General features: G+C 43.6%; 1 protein-coding gene across 2 annotated transcripts in view; it reads left to right on the forward strand.

Moving 5' to 3' along the window:
- The window catches only part of EVA1A (eva-1 homolog A, regulator of programmed cell death), a 36,734-nt gene extending 15,421 nt beyond the window's left edge, over positions 1–21,313 (forward strand). For both annotated transcript variants that reach the window (XM_083349689.1, XM_083349690.1), the window contains 2 exons: positions 14,279–14,433; positions 20,735–21,313. In XM_083349689.1, coding sequence (XP_083205815.1) covers positions 14,331–14,433; positions 20,735–21,093 — 462 coding nt within the window. In that variant the 5' untranslated portion in view covers positions 14,279–14,330 and the 3' untranslated portion in view covers positions 21,094–21,313. The remainder of the gene's footprint in view (positions 1–14,278; positions 14,434–20,734) is intronic.
- The last annotated feature ends 323 nt before the right edge of the window (positions 21,314–21,636 follow it).

Consider the following 21,636-nt stretch of genomic DNA (forward strand, 5'->3'; position numbering starts at 1 on the left):
GATCAGTAACAAATTGAGTTGGTAAGGCTGACACAAGGCTTGATTACAACTCTTCAGACTGATGTACTTGCTTAAACCTATTTGGGAAGACTAATCTTTAGCCCAGCTAATTTGGACAGAAAGAAATAATGGATGACCTGGTTCAGTGTGGGCTCACCTGCCAGTGTGTATTTGTAATGGAATGTATGAATGACCTTGGAGAAAGAGAGGAAGAGATGCTGCCAAGTAAACAATCAGACAAGGGAGGCAGGAGCCCCCTCCCCTCGCTTAATGGTCAGAGAAAGGTGCTTAGGAAAGACTCATCCTAATGGATAAAGTTGTTAAAAGTGTGTGTGTGGGGGGGGAACACTTGTGCCTTCAGACTTGCAAGGTTCTGTTAATGTGGCCTTAAAATAACATGTAATTACTTCATCTTGTAGTGTTTCTTGTCTGGTTTGCCTTTGAAGGCTGACAAGTGGACAGTTTTAGATCTTGATTTACAAAAGTAACAGAACTAACACACACCCCATCTTTCTGAGCACAAGCACCCTCCTTTTACAATTTCTCAATATTTATATCATTTATTAATTCTATCTCATAGGAGAGCTTCTTATTTGGCATGTCTGGATGCTCTCCTCTTAATGGGTAGATATTGTAGTATTTTTTTTCCTAAGAGCATTCATGTATTTGCTCAAACATTAAAATTAAGACAGTAGCACAGATACTCTTGATATGCCCTATCTATCACTTTTGGAAGACAATTAATATCCCTTCCAATTTCGCTCTTCACACTGCTCTCATCTGGCTCTGTTTTTAAAAGTCTTTTCAACTGCCTACTTATAAAACATCCTTGATCTCAATCTTCATTCTCAACTGTTGCCATGATCCATCTATTTATTCATTCAGTAGGAAGTACTTCTATGCATATTTAACTATACAATACAGGACAAGAAGCGGTGGTGGCTACCAACTTAGATGATTTAAATGGATTAGATTAATTCTTAGGGGATAAGGCTATCAGTGACTATTAGTCAGCATGCCTCTAATACCAGCCACTGTGGAGGAGGAAAGGATTATTAAATTCATGTCTAGCTTATAAACCTCCCATAAGCATTCGTTTGGAATCAGTATGTTCCTAATATCCAGATGATTTTGAAATGCAATACCCAAGTTTTCACATCTCAGGAATCTTGCTTTCATCAAGGAAGAAGCCAATGACATACATTCCTTTGATATTTTTTGTGTGCAGTTCATCCAGGGAGTCTTTGATATTCTTTATTGTTATGCAGATCCATACAGATCCATGTTGATTATCAAGGAGCATTTGAATTAGTTCTACAAATAGTTATATTCTCATGTCTGAAATTGTGTCCAAAACGTTAGCGGATCAATCTGTTTCATTACCAACTGATACCTACATGAATACACAGATCATAGGCCATTTCTTTTAATGCTACCTTGAAGTCAGACTAGGTAAGGAGGAGTATTTTATTCAAGCTTACCACATTTGATGAACTTTGGCTGTCTCTAACAGTTGCCACTTCATCTTTCATCAGTTCTGATGCCTACATCTTTCAAGTGTAGCATTTGGACCAATCTCATATTAGTATAGTACAGTAATCAAGAATGACTAAGCTTATTAACAAATGTCTGGAAAATTGAATCATGGCAACTGGATTTATTTTTTTGTTAGTTTAAGATATTTTGCTGTGTTAATGAAACTAATGTTTCATTAGTTTGAGAATCTTTATCAACATATTGCTACGCACTTTGGGAAAGAACCCCTGACGTTGGTGTGGAAGGAGTTGATATGTTCCAACGATTCTCTGCCTAATCAATTTGCTTTGACTAAGGAAGCTGCTTGGATGAGCAGCGAACAATTCAAACTAACAAGAAAAGAAATCCAGTTGCCATAATTCAGTTTTCCAGACAACTTTACCTGGATGACTGAGAATTCTCATCCACATTATTGATAAATGTTTTCAAATTTCTTTGAAAGAGTTTGTTTTTCTTATTTTTTTATTATGCTCCAATACACCCCACTTAATATGAAATACCACATACAGGAGCATAAAACTTTGGGATTAACTTTATTTTCCATGCTTTATTATTTTATTTATTAGTATCCTGCCTTTATTATTTTTACAAACAACTTAAGTTAGTAAACATATTCAACACATCTTTCTTCTTGTATTTTCCCCACAACAACAACTCTGTTGAGGTGGGTTGGGCTGAGAGAGTGAGAGAGTGACTGGCCCAAAGTTACCCAGCTGGTTTTCATGGTGAAAATGGGACTTGAACTCATGGCCTCCAGCTTTATAGCCTGGTGCCTTAACCATTAAACCAAACTAGCTATAGTTAAGATATACTGCTTCCTAAAACCACTCCCTGGTAGAGGACAGGAAAGCCTGGAGGAACATTGTCCATAGGGTCGTGATGGGTCGGACACGACTTCGCAACTAACAACAACAACAACAAAACCACTCCCATAATATCTTTTGCTGCAATAATTTACAATCTGTTTCTCCATGTATTTTTTTATGTGGAGTATAAATGTTAGACTTATATTACATGTTTGCTTTAAGAACTCAAGGCGGCATAGAAAGCACTCAGTATTCTATCCTCAGGAAACCCCCAACATTGAGAGGCTGGCTGATGCAAAGTGAGCAAGTAAGCTTCTTAAGCGTTACGTGCTGTACTACATTGTATTGATTATGTCACAATAGACGCAGTTAATCTTTATAGCTGCATATATATATAGAGAGAGAATTTAGTTTCGTATACAAGTAGTCCTTGACTTACAGCTCTTGGTTTAGCAGCCTTTTGACATTATAATGTCACTGAAAAAGTGATTTATGACCAATCCACACACTTATGACCATTGAAGCTTCTCAACAGTCACATAATTAAGTATTGATCATTTACAACATAGGAATGTTCTAAAGTCTCACGATTGTGAATTGTGAGCTTCATGGGCAACTTCTGACAAAATCAATGGAGAAGCCAGCAGTAAAAATCACAAGTTGCAATCATGTGATGTCCCACTTAATGACCGTAAATACTTTCCCTTAACAACTGCAGCTAAACTAACATCTTAATGGTCATATTACTTAATAACAAAATTGCTGGTCCCAATTGTGGTTTTTAAGCAAGGACTACCTGCAAGTTGCTGGGAAACAATTGCATATAAATTAATTGAATTAGTATAAATTAGTACATTGTTATGCTACACTTGGAGGAAATATGAGTTAAGCTGGCAGGAAAAGCCAGCACTACAGAAGATAGTCTCAGGATACAGAAGCTTCTTGACAGAGTTGAACACTGGGCCCTATCTGACAAAATGAAATTCAATGATGAGAAAAGTAGAGTTCTAGATTGAGGCAAAAAACCCCAAATGCACAGGTATAGAATAGGTGGTACCTGGCTCAATAGCAGTGACTGTGAGAAGGATCTTAGAGTTCTAGTGGACAATCACTTAAATATAAGTCAGCAGTATGCTGCATTCACTAAAAAAGTCAACACAGTCCTAGGCTGCATTAACAGAGGGATAGACTCAAGATCATGTGAAATGTTAATACCACCTTCTAATGCATTGGAAAGACCACACTTGAAATATTGCATCCAGTTTTGATCAACACAATATAAAAAAGATATTGAGCAATGTTGAAAGAATGCAGAGAAGAGCAACAAAGGTGAGTAGGGGACTTGAAGCTAAAACGTATAAAGAATGATTGCAGGAATTGGTTATGTCTAGTTTAATGAAAAGAAGGGCTAGAGATGACATGATAGCAGTGTTCTGATATCTAAGCAGCTGTCACAAAGAAGGGGGGGGGGTCAAACTATTCTCCAAAGCATCTGAAGGCAGGACAAGAAGCAATGGGTGCAAAATAAGGAAAGAACCAACCTAGAACTTAGGAGAAACTTCCTGACAGAACAATTAATCAGTGAAATGACTTGCCTACAGAAATTGTGGATACTCCAACACTGGAGATTTTAAAGAAGAGATTAGACAACCATTTGTCTGAAATGGTACAGGATTTCCTGCTTGAGCAGGGGGGGGGGTTGGACTAGAACAGTAGTCCCCAATCTTTCCACCTTGGCAGCAGGCCTGGTGCGGAGGAGCATGTGAGTGGCAGGCGCACATGCATGCACAGTGGGCTTGCGCACGAAGCTCCACTTGCATGAGTGCAGAGTGCTCAGACGTGAAGCTCCATTCCAAATGCTCTCTGCTCATGTGAGTGGAGCTTTGCATGCAAGCAGAAGGGGCCACCATTTGTGGGAGTGGAGCTTCAAGTGCTTTTTGCCCTTCCTGACGCCTACTTGGAGTTTGCAGCAGAACCTGACAAATATGTTTGGGTGTGGGTGTGTGTGTGTGTCTGTGTGCATGTGTGTGCGTGCAGTATGTGGTTTTTTGTGTGTGCATGTATAAAACTATGCACTGTGAATGACCAAATATGCTTCATGTTTCCCTGATAACTTATAGACTAATTCTATACAGTACTATCATAGACTTGCATTGTTTTTCTCATAAGGATATTATGTAAAAATACATAGAGGGGAAAACTTATTAGAAACTTTTCTAACATTTTGAAAAATAACACCCAGTTCTTTGTGCGTGTGTGCGTGCGCGCGCTCTTTAACTTCAAAATGCCTGTTGGTTTAGCTTAACTGTCTTATTGTGTTTGTGTTCTGCTAGTGATTGTGGCAGCCTGGTATTTCTATTTCCACTTTTGCCAGGTTATTTGAGCATATATGAGGGGCCTCTCCTGTGTTGCTTGCAAAGCCATTATAATCTGAGTGACTACCATCAGGCAATGTCCCATGCTGTGTTTTCACCATCTACTTTCCTCCTGGCCTTCTACAACCTCCTGCACTTCCCCAAATCAGTTCTGCATAGTCCCACAACCTTCTAAAGTAGATTTACAGAGACTCCATTCTGCTATAAAAAATGCTTTTCTGGTAGAGGGCTACTACCATTTCCCCCCTCAAATTCTGATGAATATTTACATAATACTATTTTCCAGTTCTCAGTCTCCAAGAAGCTGCTGTGGCAATTGCCTTCCAACTTGGACGCCTATCAAGGAACTTGGTAGATATGTGGTTTTTTAGCAGTCGAGAAAATACAGTCTTAGCAGAATAAGAGATCAAATTTGTGCCTCTGATTCCTCCTCCTCATCTGGCTACTCTGCCAGGTGGCCATTCTTAGAAACCATCATAATGAAAGAGATGTTTTCAGTGACAGATATTGTTTATTTATATAACTGATGGCAAAGATGTTTTCTTAATCAGGAATGTGATTCATACATTATCACCATGACCCCAAAATAGTACAAGAATTTCAGTGGATCAATATATATGTTCATATAATATTGTTTTTCCTTGTGAACTAAAGAACTTTCTTTTTCTGGGATTTATTTATTTAATTCAACATTCAATCACCCTTTGTTCAAAAAGGTGCTACGTTTATTTTCCTTTTTATGCTCCAAATGATATTGCAAAATGGTTTAGTTTAAGAGCATCTATGCTTGACCCAAGGTCATGGTTGTGTAGTGATTATATCTCTTAGCATTGGCAATCCCAGGGTGATGGAGTGCAGAGTGGCCAAAAGGGCAGAGATGGTGGGTGGGATGTGTTGAAATGAATGAAGGCAAATATCATGGTTCTGATAGTTGAGACCAATAGAAATAAAAGGCAATTTGCTTTCCTCAAAGAACACATTTAATGGCTACATAGTTTCCTCATGAACAAAGGTGAAACCAAGACTGAAAGTCCCCCCCCGAAAGTTGCAATGTAATAAGTTGAACTTCCCACCCCTGTAATATGTCATAAATTGCAATCCCCAATTAACTACTTTGGCAGGTTTTTTAATGGAAGCTCCAGCCTGCCAAAACTCATGTAACTTGACCTTGGTTCCCACAGGAAAGTTATTGTTATGACTAAACTAGAACAATACATCTCCCCCCTCCCATTGCTGTGGAAACCAAAAACAAAGTGAAGATGGCTGCAGACAGAATCGTATGAAAATTGACAGCAAATATATGTATCCTAGGATAATGATGTGAGCCCGAAGATGGCGGACGCGCTGGGGAGAGCTCCGTAGCCCCCAACAGTAAGGCGTCCCCCCAGGAGCCCCCCAGGGACGTCAATGGACCCCTGGGGTGGGGCAAGAATTTCGGGCAAAACAGCTGGGTAACTATGCCGCCCGCTGCCTCCCGGAACAACTGCAGGGGTGCCAGGACACCCCTGCCCCGCCGCCTGGGCCGCTGGCGACCGTTATAACGGAGCCAGCACCCTCCGCCCTGCCTCTGCCGCTGTCAACTGCTGAGCAAGGGCGGCGCCTCCGCCGATCAGCTGTGCGGCGGAGGCCCCGGCGGGAAGGATGGCAGCGGCTGCGGCAGCGATTTTTTTCAAGCCCCCAGGCTGGTCGTGGACCCAGGGAGGCTGGCAACGGCGATGGCGGTGGCGGCGGGGCACCTCCAGGCCCCCCCCCTGGCCATCGAGGAGGGGCCGGAGGCTCTGCTCTGCCCCGGCCCCCCCACAGGCTCCCGGGCGACGGCGGCGTCTCCAGGTTATCAGCGGAGACGCCGCGGACCAGCTGGACCAGCTGGGTGGCGGAGGCGAAGGCATCGGCGGCGCCGGAGGTGAGAGACCCGCCCCTGGACCACGGCAGCCGTCGCAGCCATCCAGGAGGGGCCGGAGGCTCTGCTCTGCCCCGGCCCCCCCCCACCAGCTCCCGGGCGACGGCGGCGTCTCCAGGTTATCAGCGGAGACGCCGCGGACCAGCTGGACCAGCTGGGTGGCGGAGGCGAAGGCATCGGTGGCGCCGGAGGTGAGAGACCCGCCCCTGGACCACGGCAGCCGTCGCAGCCATCCAGGAGGGGCCGGAGGCTCTGCTCTGCCCGGCCCCCCCCCACCGGCTCCCGGGCGACGGCGGCGTCTCCAGGTTATCAGCGGAGACACCGCGGACCAGCTGGACCAGCTGGGTGGCGGAGGCGGAGGCAACGGCGGCGCCGGAGGTGAGAGACCCGCCCCTGGACCACAACAACCCTGGACCACGGCAGCCCTCGCAGCCATACAGGAGGGGCCGAAGGCTCTGCTCTGCCCCTGACCGGCTCCCGGGTGGCGGCGGCATCTTCGGCGGTAAGAGCAGCGGTGCGGCGTCTCGACCACCGTGGGCTGCCCCTGGACGGCGGTGCCTCCGAAAGATGCGCACCAAAGGAGACGCTGGACAATGGAGGCGACAGCCCGACCCACCTCCTCGAAACATCTTGATCGGAGACGGCAACACCAGGGGCATGACACCAGGGACTCCCGTACCTCTGAGATGCCACGCTCTGGACGGTCCCTAACCAATAGGGGCCATGGAACTGCGGCCGGGAACAACGCCCAGAGGATCAGGGAGGGAACTGTTTGGGGCGGCTGAACCACCGGAGCTGACGCCAATTAATGGATCCCTCCATCCTGCCTTCTGCCCATTCTCACCCATCTTTGCCCATTCTCTCCCCACAGGACATAACGGGCCTGGGTGCTAGCCACGGTGGCAGAGTGGCTGGGCCATACACCTGCTACCCCATAGTGGTGAGAGCTCTATGGGGTATGCCTCACCCAGAGTACGTTCTGGACCACCTCCGGAAGCAGAGACACAACCCATCGTGAGAGGATGAGGAGTGGCCTGCTTCTGGGGGTTCGCCCGGCCAAGTGGCAGTGGCAGGGCGACGATCCAGATACGCACCTACCCGGCTCGACCCTCCTGCAAATTCACCATCCAGGGGACAGCCTTCCCGGAACCACCTGTGACTATGCCCGTTCAATACTCTAGCATAGCACTGCACGCCCTCAGGGGTTCCCCACTCTCCTGGGTGCGACCCGCCTGCATCACATCCAATCTTGATGACGGGCCCAACCACTGGGCCTCTGAGAGATGGCCGGGCAGGGTCAGGGGCCTCCAGCACATTCCCATCAAGAGGCCCCTGATTAAGTTCTTAGCTAAGTTTTTTGTGGGGTTAGGGAGGGGGGAGGGAGGAGACTATGGTTGCGCGGGAAAGGCACACCTTCCAGCCACCATAACGCATGCCAGGCCCACGGCCGTTCGCGACGGCGTACAACGAGGGCCAGTCGCCGATAACACCCAGTGGCGTACTGACGAACGTCCCATCCCTAGGATGGTGGGGAATGGCAGAAGGTGCACAGACAGAGGGCCGTATCGTCACCGGGAGTGTCATCTCCGCTCTGTAAAGGCGGTGAGACGCTCCGACCCTCTGTTCTCCCCCGGAGGACCCGGGAGCAAAGGTGCGCACCCTCCCATGCTGAGGCTGGTCTACCTGAATGCAAGGTCCGCAGCCAACAAAGCTCACCTCATTCGTGACCTATTGGAGAGTGAGCATGCGGACCTGGCCTGCATCACGGAAACCTGGCTGGGCCCAGAGGGGGGTGTTCCTCTGGTTGACCTCTGCCCGCCAGGTTTCCAGGTACTGCACCAGCCCCGGGCTCATGGGAGGGGCGGGGGAGTGGCAGTTATCATCAGGGAATCCCTTAGCCCGCGAGAGACCACCGTCCCTCAGATGGTCGGGTGTGAGTCTCTCCTACTGAGATTCGGCCCAGGGGCGCAGCTGGGTCTGCTGCTGGCGTACCTACCACCTAATCGTGCAGCGGCGGCCCTACCCGAGCTACTCGATGTCCTCTCAGGGTTGGTGGTTGAATTCCCAAGACTCATGGTCTTGGGCGACTTTAATCTACCGTCCCTGGGAGGATCGTCCGAACTGGCTCGGGAGTTCATGGCTTCCATGACGGCCATGGACCTGTTGCAAATAATTTCTGGGCCGACTCATGAGAGAGGCCACAACCCAGACTTGGTGTTCTTGTCTGGACGGTGGCGTGATGATGTCGGTGGGGGTGCCACAACTGTTACGCCCCTGTCATGGACCGATCACCACCTCCTGCGGCTAGACTTCCCCCTTGCCACCCCCCACCGTGGGTGCACGGTGCCAGTCAGATGGTACCGCCCTAGGTGCCTAATGGACCCTGATAAGTTCCAGGCAGCGCTTAGGGACTCGCATGCACCCCCTGCTCACAGCTCGGCGGAAGCCTTAGTGGAAGCCTGGGAAAAGGCAGCCACGGAGGCTCTGGACCGAGTTGTACCCTTGCGGCCTCTGACCCGGCGCAGATCCCAGCGAGCCCCATGGTTCACCGAGGAGCTCCGGGAGATGAAGCGTCGGAGACGGGGCCTAGAGAGCCGTTGGAGGTCCAGTCGATCCGAATCCGACCGATTGCGACTAAGAATCCTCACCAGGTCTTATCTCGCTGCGATAAGGGTGGCAAAATCCAACTACTTTTCCACCCTCATCGCGTCCGCAGATAATCGCCCAGCTGCCTTGTTCAGGGTGACTCGCTCCCTATTAAACCAAGAGGTGAGGGAGGAACCCTTGCAGGGTCGAGCCGAGGAATTTGGTCAATATCTGCTGGATAAAATCGCTCGGATTCGAACTGGTCTGGACTCCAACTGGGCTGAGATGGAAGAACAAGACATGGACAGTCTTGTCAACGTCATCTGGGAAGAATTTGATCCTGTAACTCCTAAGGAAGTGGACAGGATTATGAGAAGGTTAAGCTCCTCCACATGCTTACTGGACCCGTGCCCTTCCTGGCTGGCCTATGCAGCTCGAGAGGCGACACGAGGCTGGTTCCTAGCGGTCATCTCTGCTTCTCTGAGTGAGGGTCACTTCCCCACCGCCTTGAAGGAGGCGGTGGTGAGACCTCTCCTCAAGAAGCCCACCTTGGACCCATCCTCTTTGAATAACTTTCGTCCAGTCTCCAATCTTCGCTTCCTTGCGAAGGTTGTTGAGAGCGTGGTGGCGCACCAACTTCCTCAGATCCTGGATGAAGCGGTTTATCTAGACCCGTACCAATCGGGTTTCAGGCCGGGCTACAGCACGGAGACGGCATTGGTCGCTCTGATGAATGATCTCTGGAGAGCCCGGGACAGGGGCCATTCCTCTGTCCTAGTCTTATTAGACCTCTCGGCGGCTTTCGATACCATCGACCATGGTATCTTGCTGCGACGCCTCAGGGGACTGGGAGTGGGAGGCACGGTTCTGCGTTGGTTCTCCTCCTTTCTCCAGGGTCGCTCGCAGTCGGTGCTGACAGGGGGACAGAGGTCGACCCCGAGGCCTCTCGCTTGCGGAGTCCCTCAGGGGTCGGTCCTCTCGCCTCTCCTGTTCAACATCTACATGAAACCGCTGGGTGAGATCATTCGCAGTTTTGGAGTAGGGTACCATCAGTATGCTGATGACACCCAGCTTTTTATCTCAACTCCAAACAATATCAGTGATGCCCTAGACGTGATGTCCCGCTGCCTGAAAGCGGTCCGGGAATGGATGGGGAGAAACAGGCTTCAACTGAACCCGGACAAGACTGAATGGCTGTACGTACCGGGAAGCCAGGAGATTCAGAACGTCCCACTGCTTAACATTGGGGACAAGTTACTTCCCCCTGTTGATAGGGCCCGCAACCTGGGTGTCCTCCTAGACTCGCAGCTCTCCCTGGAAGACCACATTGGAGCTGTGACCAAGGGGGCCTTCTCCCGGGTTCGACTAATTCGCCAACTACGGCCTTATCTGGACCTGGATTCCTTACGTACAGTCACCCATGCCCTTGTGACATCTCGCCTAGACTATTGTAACGCTCTCTACATGGGGCTGCCCTTGAGATCCACTCGGAAGCTTCAACTGGTGCAAAGTGCGGCGGCACGGACACTCTTGGGAGCCTCCCGATACTCCCATATCACACCTCTCCTCCGTGCGCTGCACTGGCTTCCGGCTGCCTTCCGTGTGAAGTTCAAGGTGCTAACGATGACTTACAAAGCCCTACATGGCATGGGTCCGGACTACCTTCGGGAGCACCTTCTGCCGATGTCAGCACCCCACCGTCCTGTGCGCTCCCACAGAGAGGGCCTCCTCAGGGTGCCACCGCTCAAGGAATGTCGGCTGGTGGCCCCCAGGGGGAGGGCATTCTCAGTGGGTGCGCCAGCCCTCTGGAACACCTTACCAACAGAAATCCGGATGGCCCCTGACCTCCGTACCTTCCGTCGCGACTTAAAAACTTTCCTGTTTCAGCAGGCTGGCCTGGCATGATAGCGTTAATTGGGGTCCCAGTTTGTGTTCATTAGTGTTTCTTATTATTTTTATTGTTCGATCTGTATACCTTCCTTCCTCTGTACACCGCCCCGAGTCCCTCGGGAGAAGGGCGGTTTATAAAAACTAATAAATAAATAAATAAATAAATAAATTTCAAGGGAGTTGAAATGCCCTTATCATTGTGGGCAGGCTACCAAGTGCCCAAATTTTGATCACATGACTGTGGTGCACTGCAATAGCCATAGCTTCAGGGACTGAGCTTAACTTTTTTTTGTTCAGCGCCACTGTAATGTCAAAAGGCTGCCAAACAAATGGTCATTATCCCAGGACTACCTGCATTCAAATGAGGTTCCACCACCATCTGGCCATTTTTGGTACTAGTCCCTAGAACTGGAATTTATTACACCAGGGAATGCATCTTAAATGTTTGTTGTTGGATTTTAAATAATAATACAAGATGCTTCTATACAAATGAGTATTTGACTTGAGTAGCAACCAATTAACCCAAGCAATGTTTGTCTTATTGCTGTTCACATTTGTTCTTTAATACTTCTTTTTTATGGATTATGCCATCAATTTGCTTTGATTAACTAGTTCTTATTAATAGTTATTCATTGTACTAATTTGTTTGCACTGTAAGAGGTATTGGAACTAACTTGAGAATCCAAAATGGACATCAAGGGTGAAAATAATCTAATAGTAAATAATGCCAAATGGTGCTTCCTAAGAACTGGAAGTACTAACTCTTCCACTGTTGGCTGCAGGTAGAATTACAATTTGGGAATGCATTTCACTGTTTCATCTCTATAGTGTTGATATAGTCCACTTTCAGTAGGAGTCCCTCCCCTTTACCACCACCATCTGTGTACCACTAAAACTGTTGTCATGCCCTTTAACTGGGCAAAATGGTGTATCAAAGGGTAACAATTTTGGCACCAAGATACTTCAAATGGGCTAACGTAAGAGAATGTGTCCAAAATCCAGGACTTGTGACAGAAAATGAAATTGGAAAAGATGTGGCTGCTTCAGTGCTATAGGCTGCCACTATGCTGCATGTGATCATATGATCTTTATTTTCAACATTCCATAACACTTTCCCAGCCAGTCTCACAATCCCTCACTCCTTCCCGCCTCACTGAAGCAGTCACTTACCTGCCTGTTGGAAAGAGAAGGGAAGGAGGGAGGAAGGTGGGAAGGAAGGAAGGAAGGAAAGGAAGGAAGGAAGGAAGGAAGGAACCGCTGCACATTCTTCCTGGACCATGTCACTCCTCTGTGCGCTCCCCTGGTCTCTCCTGCCCCATCACATGCCTTCCCAGACCCACCCTTCATTCCTACATGCTCTCCTTGAACAGTGCGACATACCTCCTCACACCTTTTCTGATCTGCAAGGCACCTCTTTTGCACTTCCATTCACCATCCCCAAACTGAGCCCCTCCCACACCTTTCTCAACCCATATGTAATCTCTTGGTTACCTCCACATATCATTTCCAATTTGCACCCCCCCATGTGCTATCGCTTATCTGCACAGCATTTCTTATACAATCCAAAGCCCCATCAGACACCCTTCCTACACATACCATCCATGTTCTTCCAACCCACAAAGCATCTCTGATGCATACCCTCATACCCTTCCTAACCCATGCCACACTTCTCATGAATCCCCATATACCATCCCTGACCCTCATCCCCTTACTCCCTCCTCCACCCAGCAGCATCCATTGGCCTTGGCCTTGCAACTTCTTCTGGATTCCCCACTTACTTTTTCCCTGCAAGTGAATGGAAAGCTAGCAAGAATTTGAGGGAGGGAGGGAGGGAGGGAGGGAGAAAAGGAAGGAAGGAAGGAAGGAAGGAAGGGGAAGGGAAGGGAAGGGAAGGGAAGGGAAGGAAGGAAGGAAGGAAGGAAGGAAGGAAGGAAGGAAGGAAGGAAGGAAGGAAGGAAGGAAGATTTCTGATGCTCCCTGCCAGCTTCCCACAAGGAATTTCAACAGGATTTGGGATCTTTTGCTCTGCCTCACCTATTAGTGAAATTGTTTTGGGTAAAGATAGTTTTATTGCAATACATGGTAACTGCTGTATAAACCATTCAGTTTGAGCATAAATTCTGAAAAAAAAATGTTAAAATGATCAAAGGAAACTTGGCTATAGCAGAGTGTGGTTATAGTTGAGTGGGCCACCACTCTTTGGAATATTCTCCCTCTAACAAATCAGACTGTGGTGAGCTTCTGATATCCCTAATATATTTCTTCATCCAGACCTTCAGGGTTAACACATGTTTGCTTATACTACTCTTGATATTCCTTTCTATTTTGGGGGTGTGATCAACACACATACATAAAATATATATTTTCCCATTCATTGGGTAAACACGAGGTTTACACAGCAGGCCTTTTCTCTTCCTTGAAGCCCAAACTAGTTGATATAAATGGAAGGCTTTGTTCTGAAGTACACCATTGTTAGGGACACTGATCATTCAGATTGTTTATTGTTTTAAAACTATTGATGTTTTCACTACTGGCAAAGGAGTTAACAAACGGATCAAGGTTCAGTGAATTCTCTGTAATGATTCAGTAAGATCTGAAAAGGTCTCTTTCAAGCTGAAAAAATGAGCTGCCTATTAAGCTACAAAACTTCAGCAAATAAAATCCAATCATTAACTCGGGTGAATTGCAACCTTTTTCTTTGTTATAAGGGGAGCATGAAAAAAGCAGCCTCTCTAGGAAGTCATAAAGGGAGTTAAATCCTCCCTCCATTTAATAAAGCTGGAGGGCAAGGCGTACTGTTTGCCATGGGTTTGTCACAAGCTATAGAATTACAGCCAGACTCTCCCTGGCAGAAGGCTGCCTGTTGACTCTGATATTTCTGGAGCTCCCCAAAAGGCACTTTTGACTTCAAAATGGGAAGAAAAGGGGGAAAATGCCTCCAATTGTGTATTTCTTCCAGTCCTCTGGAGGAGTCTGACTAGTGACGTGAAAGTGGAAATGATCAGGGGAGAAATTGTTTTAAATACATACTGAGAGGTCAGCTGAAGTCAGACTGTCAAACTTCATAGAAATGGTTGGAGGGCTTTGCTACAATTTTGAAAGGCAAGAAAAAAGTTCTGTCGCTTGAATGATGGACCCTACAAACAAATGTGCTTCATCCCAAACCTACTTGTGTTCCAAAACAGAGGAGAAGAAACAGAAGCCTACTTTTTAACCCAGATCTTGCTACTCCAGTGAATGAAGCTCAAAGGAGAACAGCAAAGAAGTATGAAGCCTGCAGGTACCAGCACAGAGATTTCCTTATTGAGCAATATCCTGTCAGCATATTCCTTCATCACAGGTATTCTTCTTATCACTTACGATATATCTGTTGAATGTTTTCCTGAAGGGAAACAGTTCTCTCTATTTTTCATATCATGCTCTTAGTTATATTTCTGGAGAGAACTAAAAAAAAGGAAAGATGCTACTACATATTTATTATTGTATGGAATTTCTAATGATCTGCTTGTAGATATAAAACTATAGGAATCATGATCCAAGTGGAACACAAGAACTACATCAAAACGAGGAAAGCAATGTGGCATAGTTAGGCAATTTTGTTTTCAATTCCTGATGAAAATTACAATATGGCAAGAAAATGTCAGGATAAAATTTGGTATCTGTGAAGTATTTTCAATGATTTTGCCAAATACATCTCCAGATATTCTTGTTTAACCCATAACTGAGGCAGCAGGTTAAAGCTAAAAGGCGATATCTTGTTTTTAGATACCTGAAAGTCAGGCCCCAGTGAAATTGAAATTAAACTTCCCAATACATCCTTTGCTATCCTAATTATGCATCTATTGTGTCATTAGTGTTAGGAATAGCACAATTTTATTTAAAGCTTTGTTATGGTCCTATCAGACTGTTAGATTTGCTGTTATCACGAGAGATTTAGTTCATCACAACTTTAGTATTTATCATAATTCTTTTCAAAGGGTTATATAGACAACATAAACTTTCTATTGTGTAATTTGAGGAGTTGATGGCTACATGTATTTTCTCTGCCAGTTAAATTAGTTTTACTTCAGTACATGTTCTTTTCTCTTTTTTTTAACAAACAATTCCTAGGGTCACTGATTTTTGTTATGTTTTAACAAAGCAGACAAGAAATCTTTCCATTCTCTTCCCAGGGTCTTTATTTTGAAAGCCTCCCCCAGTGTGGAAATGAAATGTTGTTTTTTTTCTGTGCTCCTTCTGATACTTTGATTCTACCCTTAAGGAGAAAATAAAGTCAATTTTTGGTCCTTTAGAATAATGGTTAGTAAGGGTGGTAGTAGTAATACTAATAATTTTAAAGCCCTTTTAAAAATTATGCTTATCTAAAAATATTTGAGTGAAAAAGAGCAACTGTTATAATTCAGAATTAGTTGATTGTCAACAGAAAAAGGAACTTTAACTTATATTAAGATATTTCAATCATATTATAATAAAAGTTGTGTTTTTTTGTGCCTTTGAGTCAGTGTTGACTTTTGGTGACTGCCTTGATAAGTCCCTGAGGTTTACTTGGCAATATTTTTGGAAGTGCTTTGCTCTTGCCCAGTGGCGTAGCGTGGGGGGTGCAGGGGGGGCCGGCCGCACCGGGTGCAACATCTGGGGGGGGCGCGCTCGCACTCGCAGCTCTCTGCCCCTGCCTGGCTCATTCACTCTCTCTCACTGCAGTGCTGGCTGTGCGCCGCCCACTGTGGAGGGGGGGTGCCAGGCGTGCGGTGCGCTTAGGGGGCGCAAATTACTTGCCTTGCCCCGGGTGCTGACAACCCACGCTACGCCACTGCTCTTGCCTCCAACACAGTGGTTCATTTTTTATAGAAGATGTGAGCTCTGTATTCATAGTAAACACTATATTTCAATCTTGCAATATTCTTTAACTGGGACTTCTCTTAAAGATTGGAAAGCAATTGGTATATGCTTGAGCAAATAATTACCAGGATTGTATTATTGTGCAGCAGTACTTTAAAAAAGTAAAGATACATAAACTATGTCTAGAAATTATTTGTGACTATAAAGTAAGACAGGCATATGAGTGAAGATTTAAACCTAGTATTTTACTGATGAATGAGCAGCAACAGATCAGTTACAGTAGGTGTCTCAATGGAAGTTATAGAGAGGGGAGAACAGGGTGACTTAAGTACTAAAACAACATTCTAGAATGACAAATTATTCATGTCCCCTTTTTGTGCATATGACAATAATTCTCCCATTAACTAATATATTCTGCATATTTACGTCATTTTGAAATTGTTGGCTTGCTTGCCTTTATGTTCCTGGGCTGAATTTAAGGTGCTGGTCTTGATGTAAAAGCTTCTACACAATTTGGGCCCAGTATATATGAAATAAGATCTTGATGTGCTGCCTTACATCTGCAGGCTGGAGAGGCTTGTTTCATATCACCAATAGCTGACATAAAATTCAGGTTGACAGGAGATGATGACCTTCAAATGTAAAGGGCTTGATCCCCGGAGGTACACTAAACAACCAGGAACTGATATTTCAGTTACTCAGATCCATCAATTGCACCAAGCATTTATGAATGGGTGACCAATGTAATATAAGATTTGTGACTGTATTTTATTTTGGTTTTTTTCTAGTGTTTTTTTCCATTGACTTTTAAAATTTTGTAGTGCTATTCATTTACACATTCTATATAATCCACATCGTATTCTGCTATTACATTTGTGAGACTAGATTTAATTCTTTAGTTTTGCTTTTTGAATACAAAACGTATTGGTGAAGGGGCTACAGTAGTTGCTTTGGAGAACCAGTATAGGGCCTACAGGCATAGAGTTACCAGAGGTCTAAATAGGCAAAGGCAGGCCTGGAAAATTGGAATGGAGGACGCACTGTTTACCTTTCTTAGCATCCATGATAAAATTCAGTGCTTTTTTTGTAAAAGGTGCCAGAACTCACACGTCATACAACCCGCCTTGCCTATCCTACAAGGTTCCATCCAAAAAAGGTGCCGGAACTCCGTTCTGAGCGTTCTATGAGAAAAAAAGCCCTGACAAAATTTACATTGAAAACTGGAAAAAGTGTACTTAGGCCAATATATGTATGAAATTATTTTTTGCAGTATCAGAAAGACTAGTTTTTCAATCACAATATTTGTCCAACAAATCTTTATTTTTCAGACCATTTGCTAGCTATAATATAGCATTGAGGATGTGCTTTTCAAATTTCACCATAGAAAAGCATGACAAATCATGTGACTACAGCAATCATAGATTTGAAGGAGGTGGGTTGAAGCCAGTTGCTGGAATCAGAAAACAAATAACATAAATCTAGGATGTTGACTCTCTTGATGGATGATGGATACAAAGAAGGGTTGTTCATAAGGTCATAATACATGAAAGTTTGAATGACTAATGTTGTGAAAATAGTCCATTTAAGAAAAAAGTTACTCAAAAAACTGAGCAATATTTGATTTCAAGGCTATGCCTACCAGATAAAGGACTTGAAGACAAAATAGAGGACATGTCCTCCTTTTGCTGGACAACTGATAACCTTATACAGGCATTCTGAGGACATTAAGGTAATGGCAGCTGTTGCAGTTCTTTCATCAAGCAATTTACTTATCATGCTAGGTGATCTCTCCCCATCAAATTAAGGTCCTTTTGGAAAGAAAAATGCTGTTGGCAGACAGTTCTGCCAGAAGTGTGCAAAATATTTTGAATTCTAAATCAGGCATTATAAATTCAAAACTTTCTGTTTTGAGTTCAGTGTTTCAAAGCTATTTCAAACTTGCTGGAAATGTTTTGAGTTTAAAATAGCCTCACAAAGTTGGAATACTTGTCTTGAATTGAAATGGTGATTTCTAGCTCAAAATGGATGTTTTGAGATTCCCTCCCCCCCAAATACTAATAGTTTGCTATCATTTTAAGATTCATTTTCACAGTCAACTCCAATTGGACATAGTTCCCAAATAGCATATTTTTCCTGTTATTAATTTGGCAGTTGAACTTTCTTGGATTCTATTTTTAAAACTTGCTGCCACTTTTCTTTCCATTTTAGCTACTGAAGAATAATATAATATTTGCATGGGTTGGAAACTCATACTGTGGATATTGATGATTCAATAAAGCAGCTATCTTATTAACTGTATAAATTTATCCATACATTACCTAATTGCATTTCACAATGCATTCAGATTTCTGAGATACGTTCTCCACTGAAAATTAAATAAGTCATCAGTCTATGAATGAGCACATATGTTTATTTATTTCAGAGCCTGAATTTTTATAAGATAAGAGTTATTACTCAGGGGCATCCAATTCTCTGACAAAAATATTTTGTCAGAGAATTGGAACTAGGAAAAGGATTATCTGCCTTGTTACTCCAATGTATTATCCCCCACCAAAAACATTTTCTTTTGACAAATCTTATTCCAGCTATATTATTGTCATGTACTAGTTATATTCTTTCATTTTCCTCACCTTTTCACCAGTGACTCTTGATGTGGCAAAAGCCAATTATGTTATCACAATAATTAATAATTTGTAGTTTTCTCCAAAGCTTGCTGGGCTGCCTGCACACTCGCTTCCAGAGAACCCCTAGATTTTGCTTTGCCTTTTGCCTTTGAAGTTCAGTGGCACAGTAGTCAATATTTAATCAATATGATGTTTAGCAATTTTCAGTAAAGCCCAAATAGTAATGAATCATTGCATTACTGGATGGCTTTATGCATCAATTTTGACTCTTCAACCCTCCTCAAAACGCCCAAGCCAAGCCAAACATTTGCAGCCTCTCCATTCTGTCTCCTCACTGTAACCTTGGACATACTATACTGTATCCCCTGCTGAACTTAGAGAACATTTTTCTTTAAAATGTGTCTCACAAAGGTGGCTTCCGGTTTTCGCGTGTGGCGCTGGTGGACGTGCAGGGAGAAGCTCTCCTCCCACCATCTTTCTCCCTCGGAGGATGCTGCAAAGGGTTAAAAGTCGCCCTGGAGGGGTGACTACCGTGAGGAGGCCTTTAAAGAACAATGAGTAAAATCTACTGAGAGCCTTGATGCCCAAACATTGATTTCAACTATAAAACCTACAATCCAACAAGCAACAGAAGCTGAAGAAAGCAATACTAAGATGGAGGATGCCAAAGGCCTTCAAATACAGTACACCAAGACTTCAACCAAACAAACAATAACTACAACAACAGACATGTCCTCTTACCTAAGCCAGATGGATTTAAAAGAAGAAGAAGACCACATTGAATTAATGACGACTGCACTACGCCAAACATGGAGATTGGATTTACTGGAACGAAAATTTAATGACTACAAAGGGGTCACTCTCTCTGCCTGGCATAAGAAGAAAGCTAGAATTAGATTTAAGGGAAAATAATAATAAACGAACCTTTCTTGTTTTTCCTTTATAAGTGTTGGGACTTGCAATAATAAAGCTTAAATTTTTCTTTCAACAGGCCAAGGAGAACTGTTAAAAGATATAAACTGAGTCTATATTTAGGATCTAGATATTTAATGGAATGAAAATTAGCTACAAACAATAAAACATACTTTGTTAACTATAGATGAATTTTAAGGATGACAAATAGAATATGTATGTATTTCAGAAATGATAATTACTATATAATGAAATAGATTAGCTATCAGAACATAACTTTGAATAATATTATAGAATTTGCAATGATATAATAAAAGATATTATTTTAAAAATTGATGAACTACTAAGATGATAAAGAGAATATATTTGTTGTAATGATAGAGCTAAAAAATTTTCTTAATGGGCTAAGGGGAATCTTTAAAAGATACATTTTTTATAAAAAAGATACATATTGACTTTATATTTAACTTTTAGACCTTTAAAGGAAAGGAAAGTTAGCTATTAGAAATGACTTATATTACAGAATTTGGAAGGAGACAACAAAAGATATTTTTTCAATAATTGGTGAACTATTAAGATGTTAAATAGAATAAATTTGTATAACATAAGAATGCACTGAAATGAACAATATATGTATTTTAGACAGGATAACTACTATATAATGAAATGGGGGAAATGTGGGCTACCCGAAAATTAAGTTTTCTTTTATATATTATAGGCTAGTTCAGAATATCTTATTCCAGTTAGGTAAAACTTAACTGGAATACGTATATGTGAAAATATATTGAAACATAGATACGTATATGTGAAAATATATTGAAAATTGTTCTAACTGATTGTGTTACAATTAGAAATGTATTAACTTGATTAATTTGACTATGCTATCATAACTAAGGGAATTGGAGAGGGAATTCTTGCTGATGTAACTTGACCTATCTACAAATGACTGTGTTATTTACTATTGTTTACTTTTAACTACCCAACCACCGTATTGCTTCATAAATACCTGGATGTAAAACTAAAAAATCAATAAAACTTCTATTATAAAATGTGTCCCACAAAGGTGAAAAAAGGGTTGCTAGCTCTGGCTTGTTTATTTTATTATTAAAGTCTCCAAACATCCACATTTGTGTCTCATCTGTATTCTCTGTCAGACACTTTGATTGGTAAAAAGATCAAACAGTTAACACAATCCTTATCAATAGCAAGGTTTCTATTTGCAAAAATATTTACTGTCCTCTTTTTTTTATCTCTTCTATCTTTCAGAAAACCCTGAACGTGCTGCCCTCTGTTTTGTGTCTGGGATTTGCATTGGACTTCTCTTGACCTTGTTGGCTTTAGTTGTCCAAATCTCCTGTCAAACTGATTGCAAACAGTCGTCAACCCAAAGGCCATCATGCAATAGTGAAGGTAGCTGGAGTGACAGTGACTCAGATACCACCTCAGACCTCTCTGTGCGACGGCAACGTCATTTTGAACGGACTTTGAACATGAATGTCTTTACTTCAGCTGAGGAGCTTGAGAGAGCACAACGGCTGGAGGAAAGGGAGCGCATCATCCGAGAGATATGGATGAATGGCCAGCCTGATATTCCAGGAACCAGGAGCTTGAATCGCTACTATTGATGGCCGCAAATAGGACTGAACTCATGGGGTCTCTTAAGCCTGTTGGGAAGAGGACTGAAGTCCTATTCTAGAAAGGCAATATTTTTACTTTACCTTTTCGGTCTAAAAAACAACCTTTTCCAATATTTTGTGCAGGTTGCAAAGTTGGCGGAGGGACAGATTTGTTTCTTCTCAGTGCTTTGGTTGCTACAAATTGGAAGAGCTAATGAGTGATACATTAAAAAACGCACGCAAATCTTCCCTCCTTTTCTCTTTCCAACTAATTATTCTAAAGATAAGTAGGAAAAGGATGTATTTTTAGATTCTCCTTCTTCTTTAGACTTCACTTGCAAATTTGGTCCCCAGGATGACCTCAGGAAACAACACTACTAAACTACCTGCTCTACTTGATGTTACTGTTTAAACTTTTTAAATTAAAAAATGAATGGGCAACTGGCATGCTGCAACCTCCCAGATTTCCCAGATAACTTATTTCCAACAAGGTCTGGGGTCCTCCTATAGAAATCAGAGGTATTCTTTGAAGATGAAATGGCGGGTGATTGC

This window comes from Vipera ursinii (assembly GCF_947247035.1).
Source record: "Vipera ursinii genome assembly, chromosome: 1".
Classification (NCBI taxonomy): domain Eukaryota; kingdom Metazoa; phylum Chordata; class Lepidosauria; order Squamata; family Viperidae; genus Vipera; species Vipera ursinii.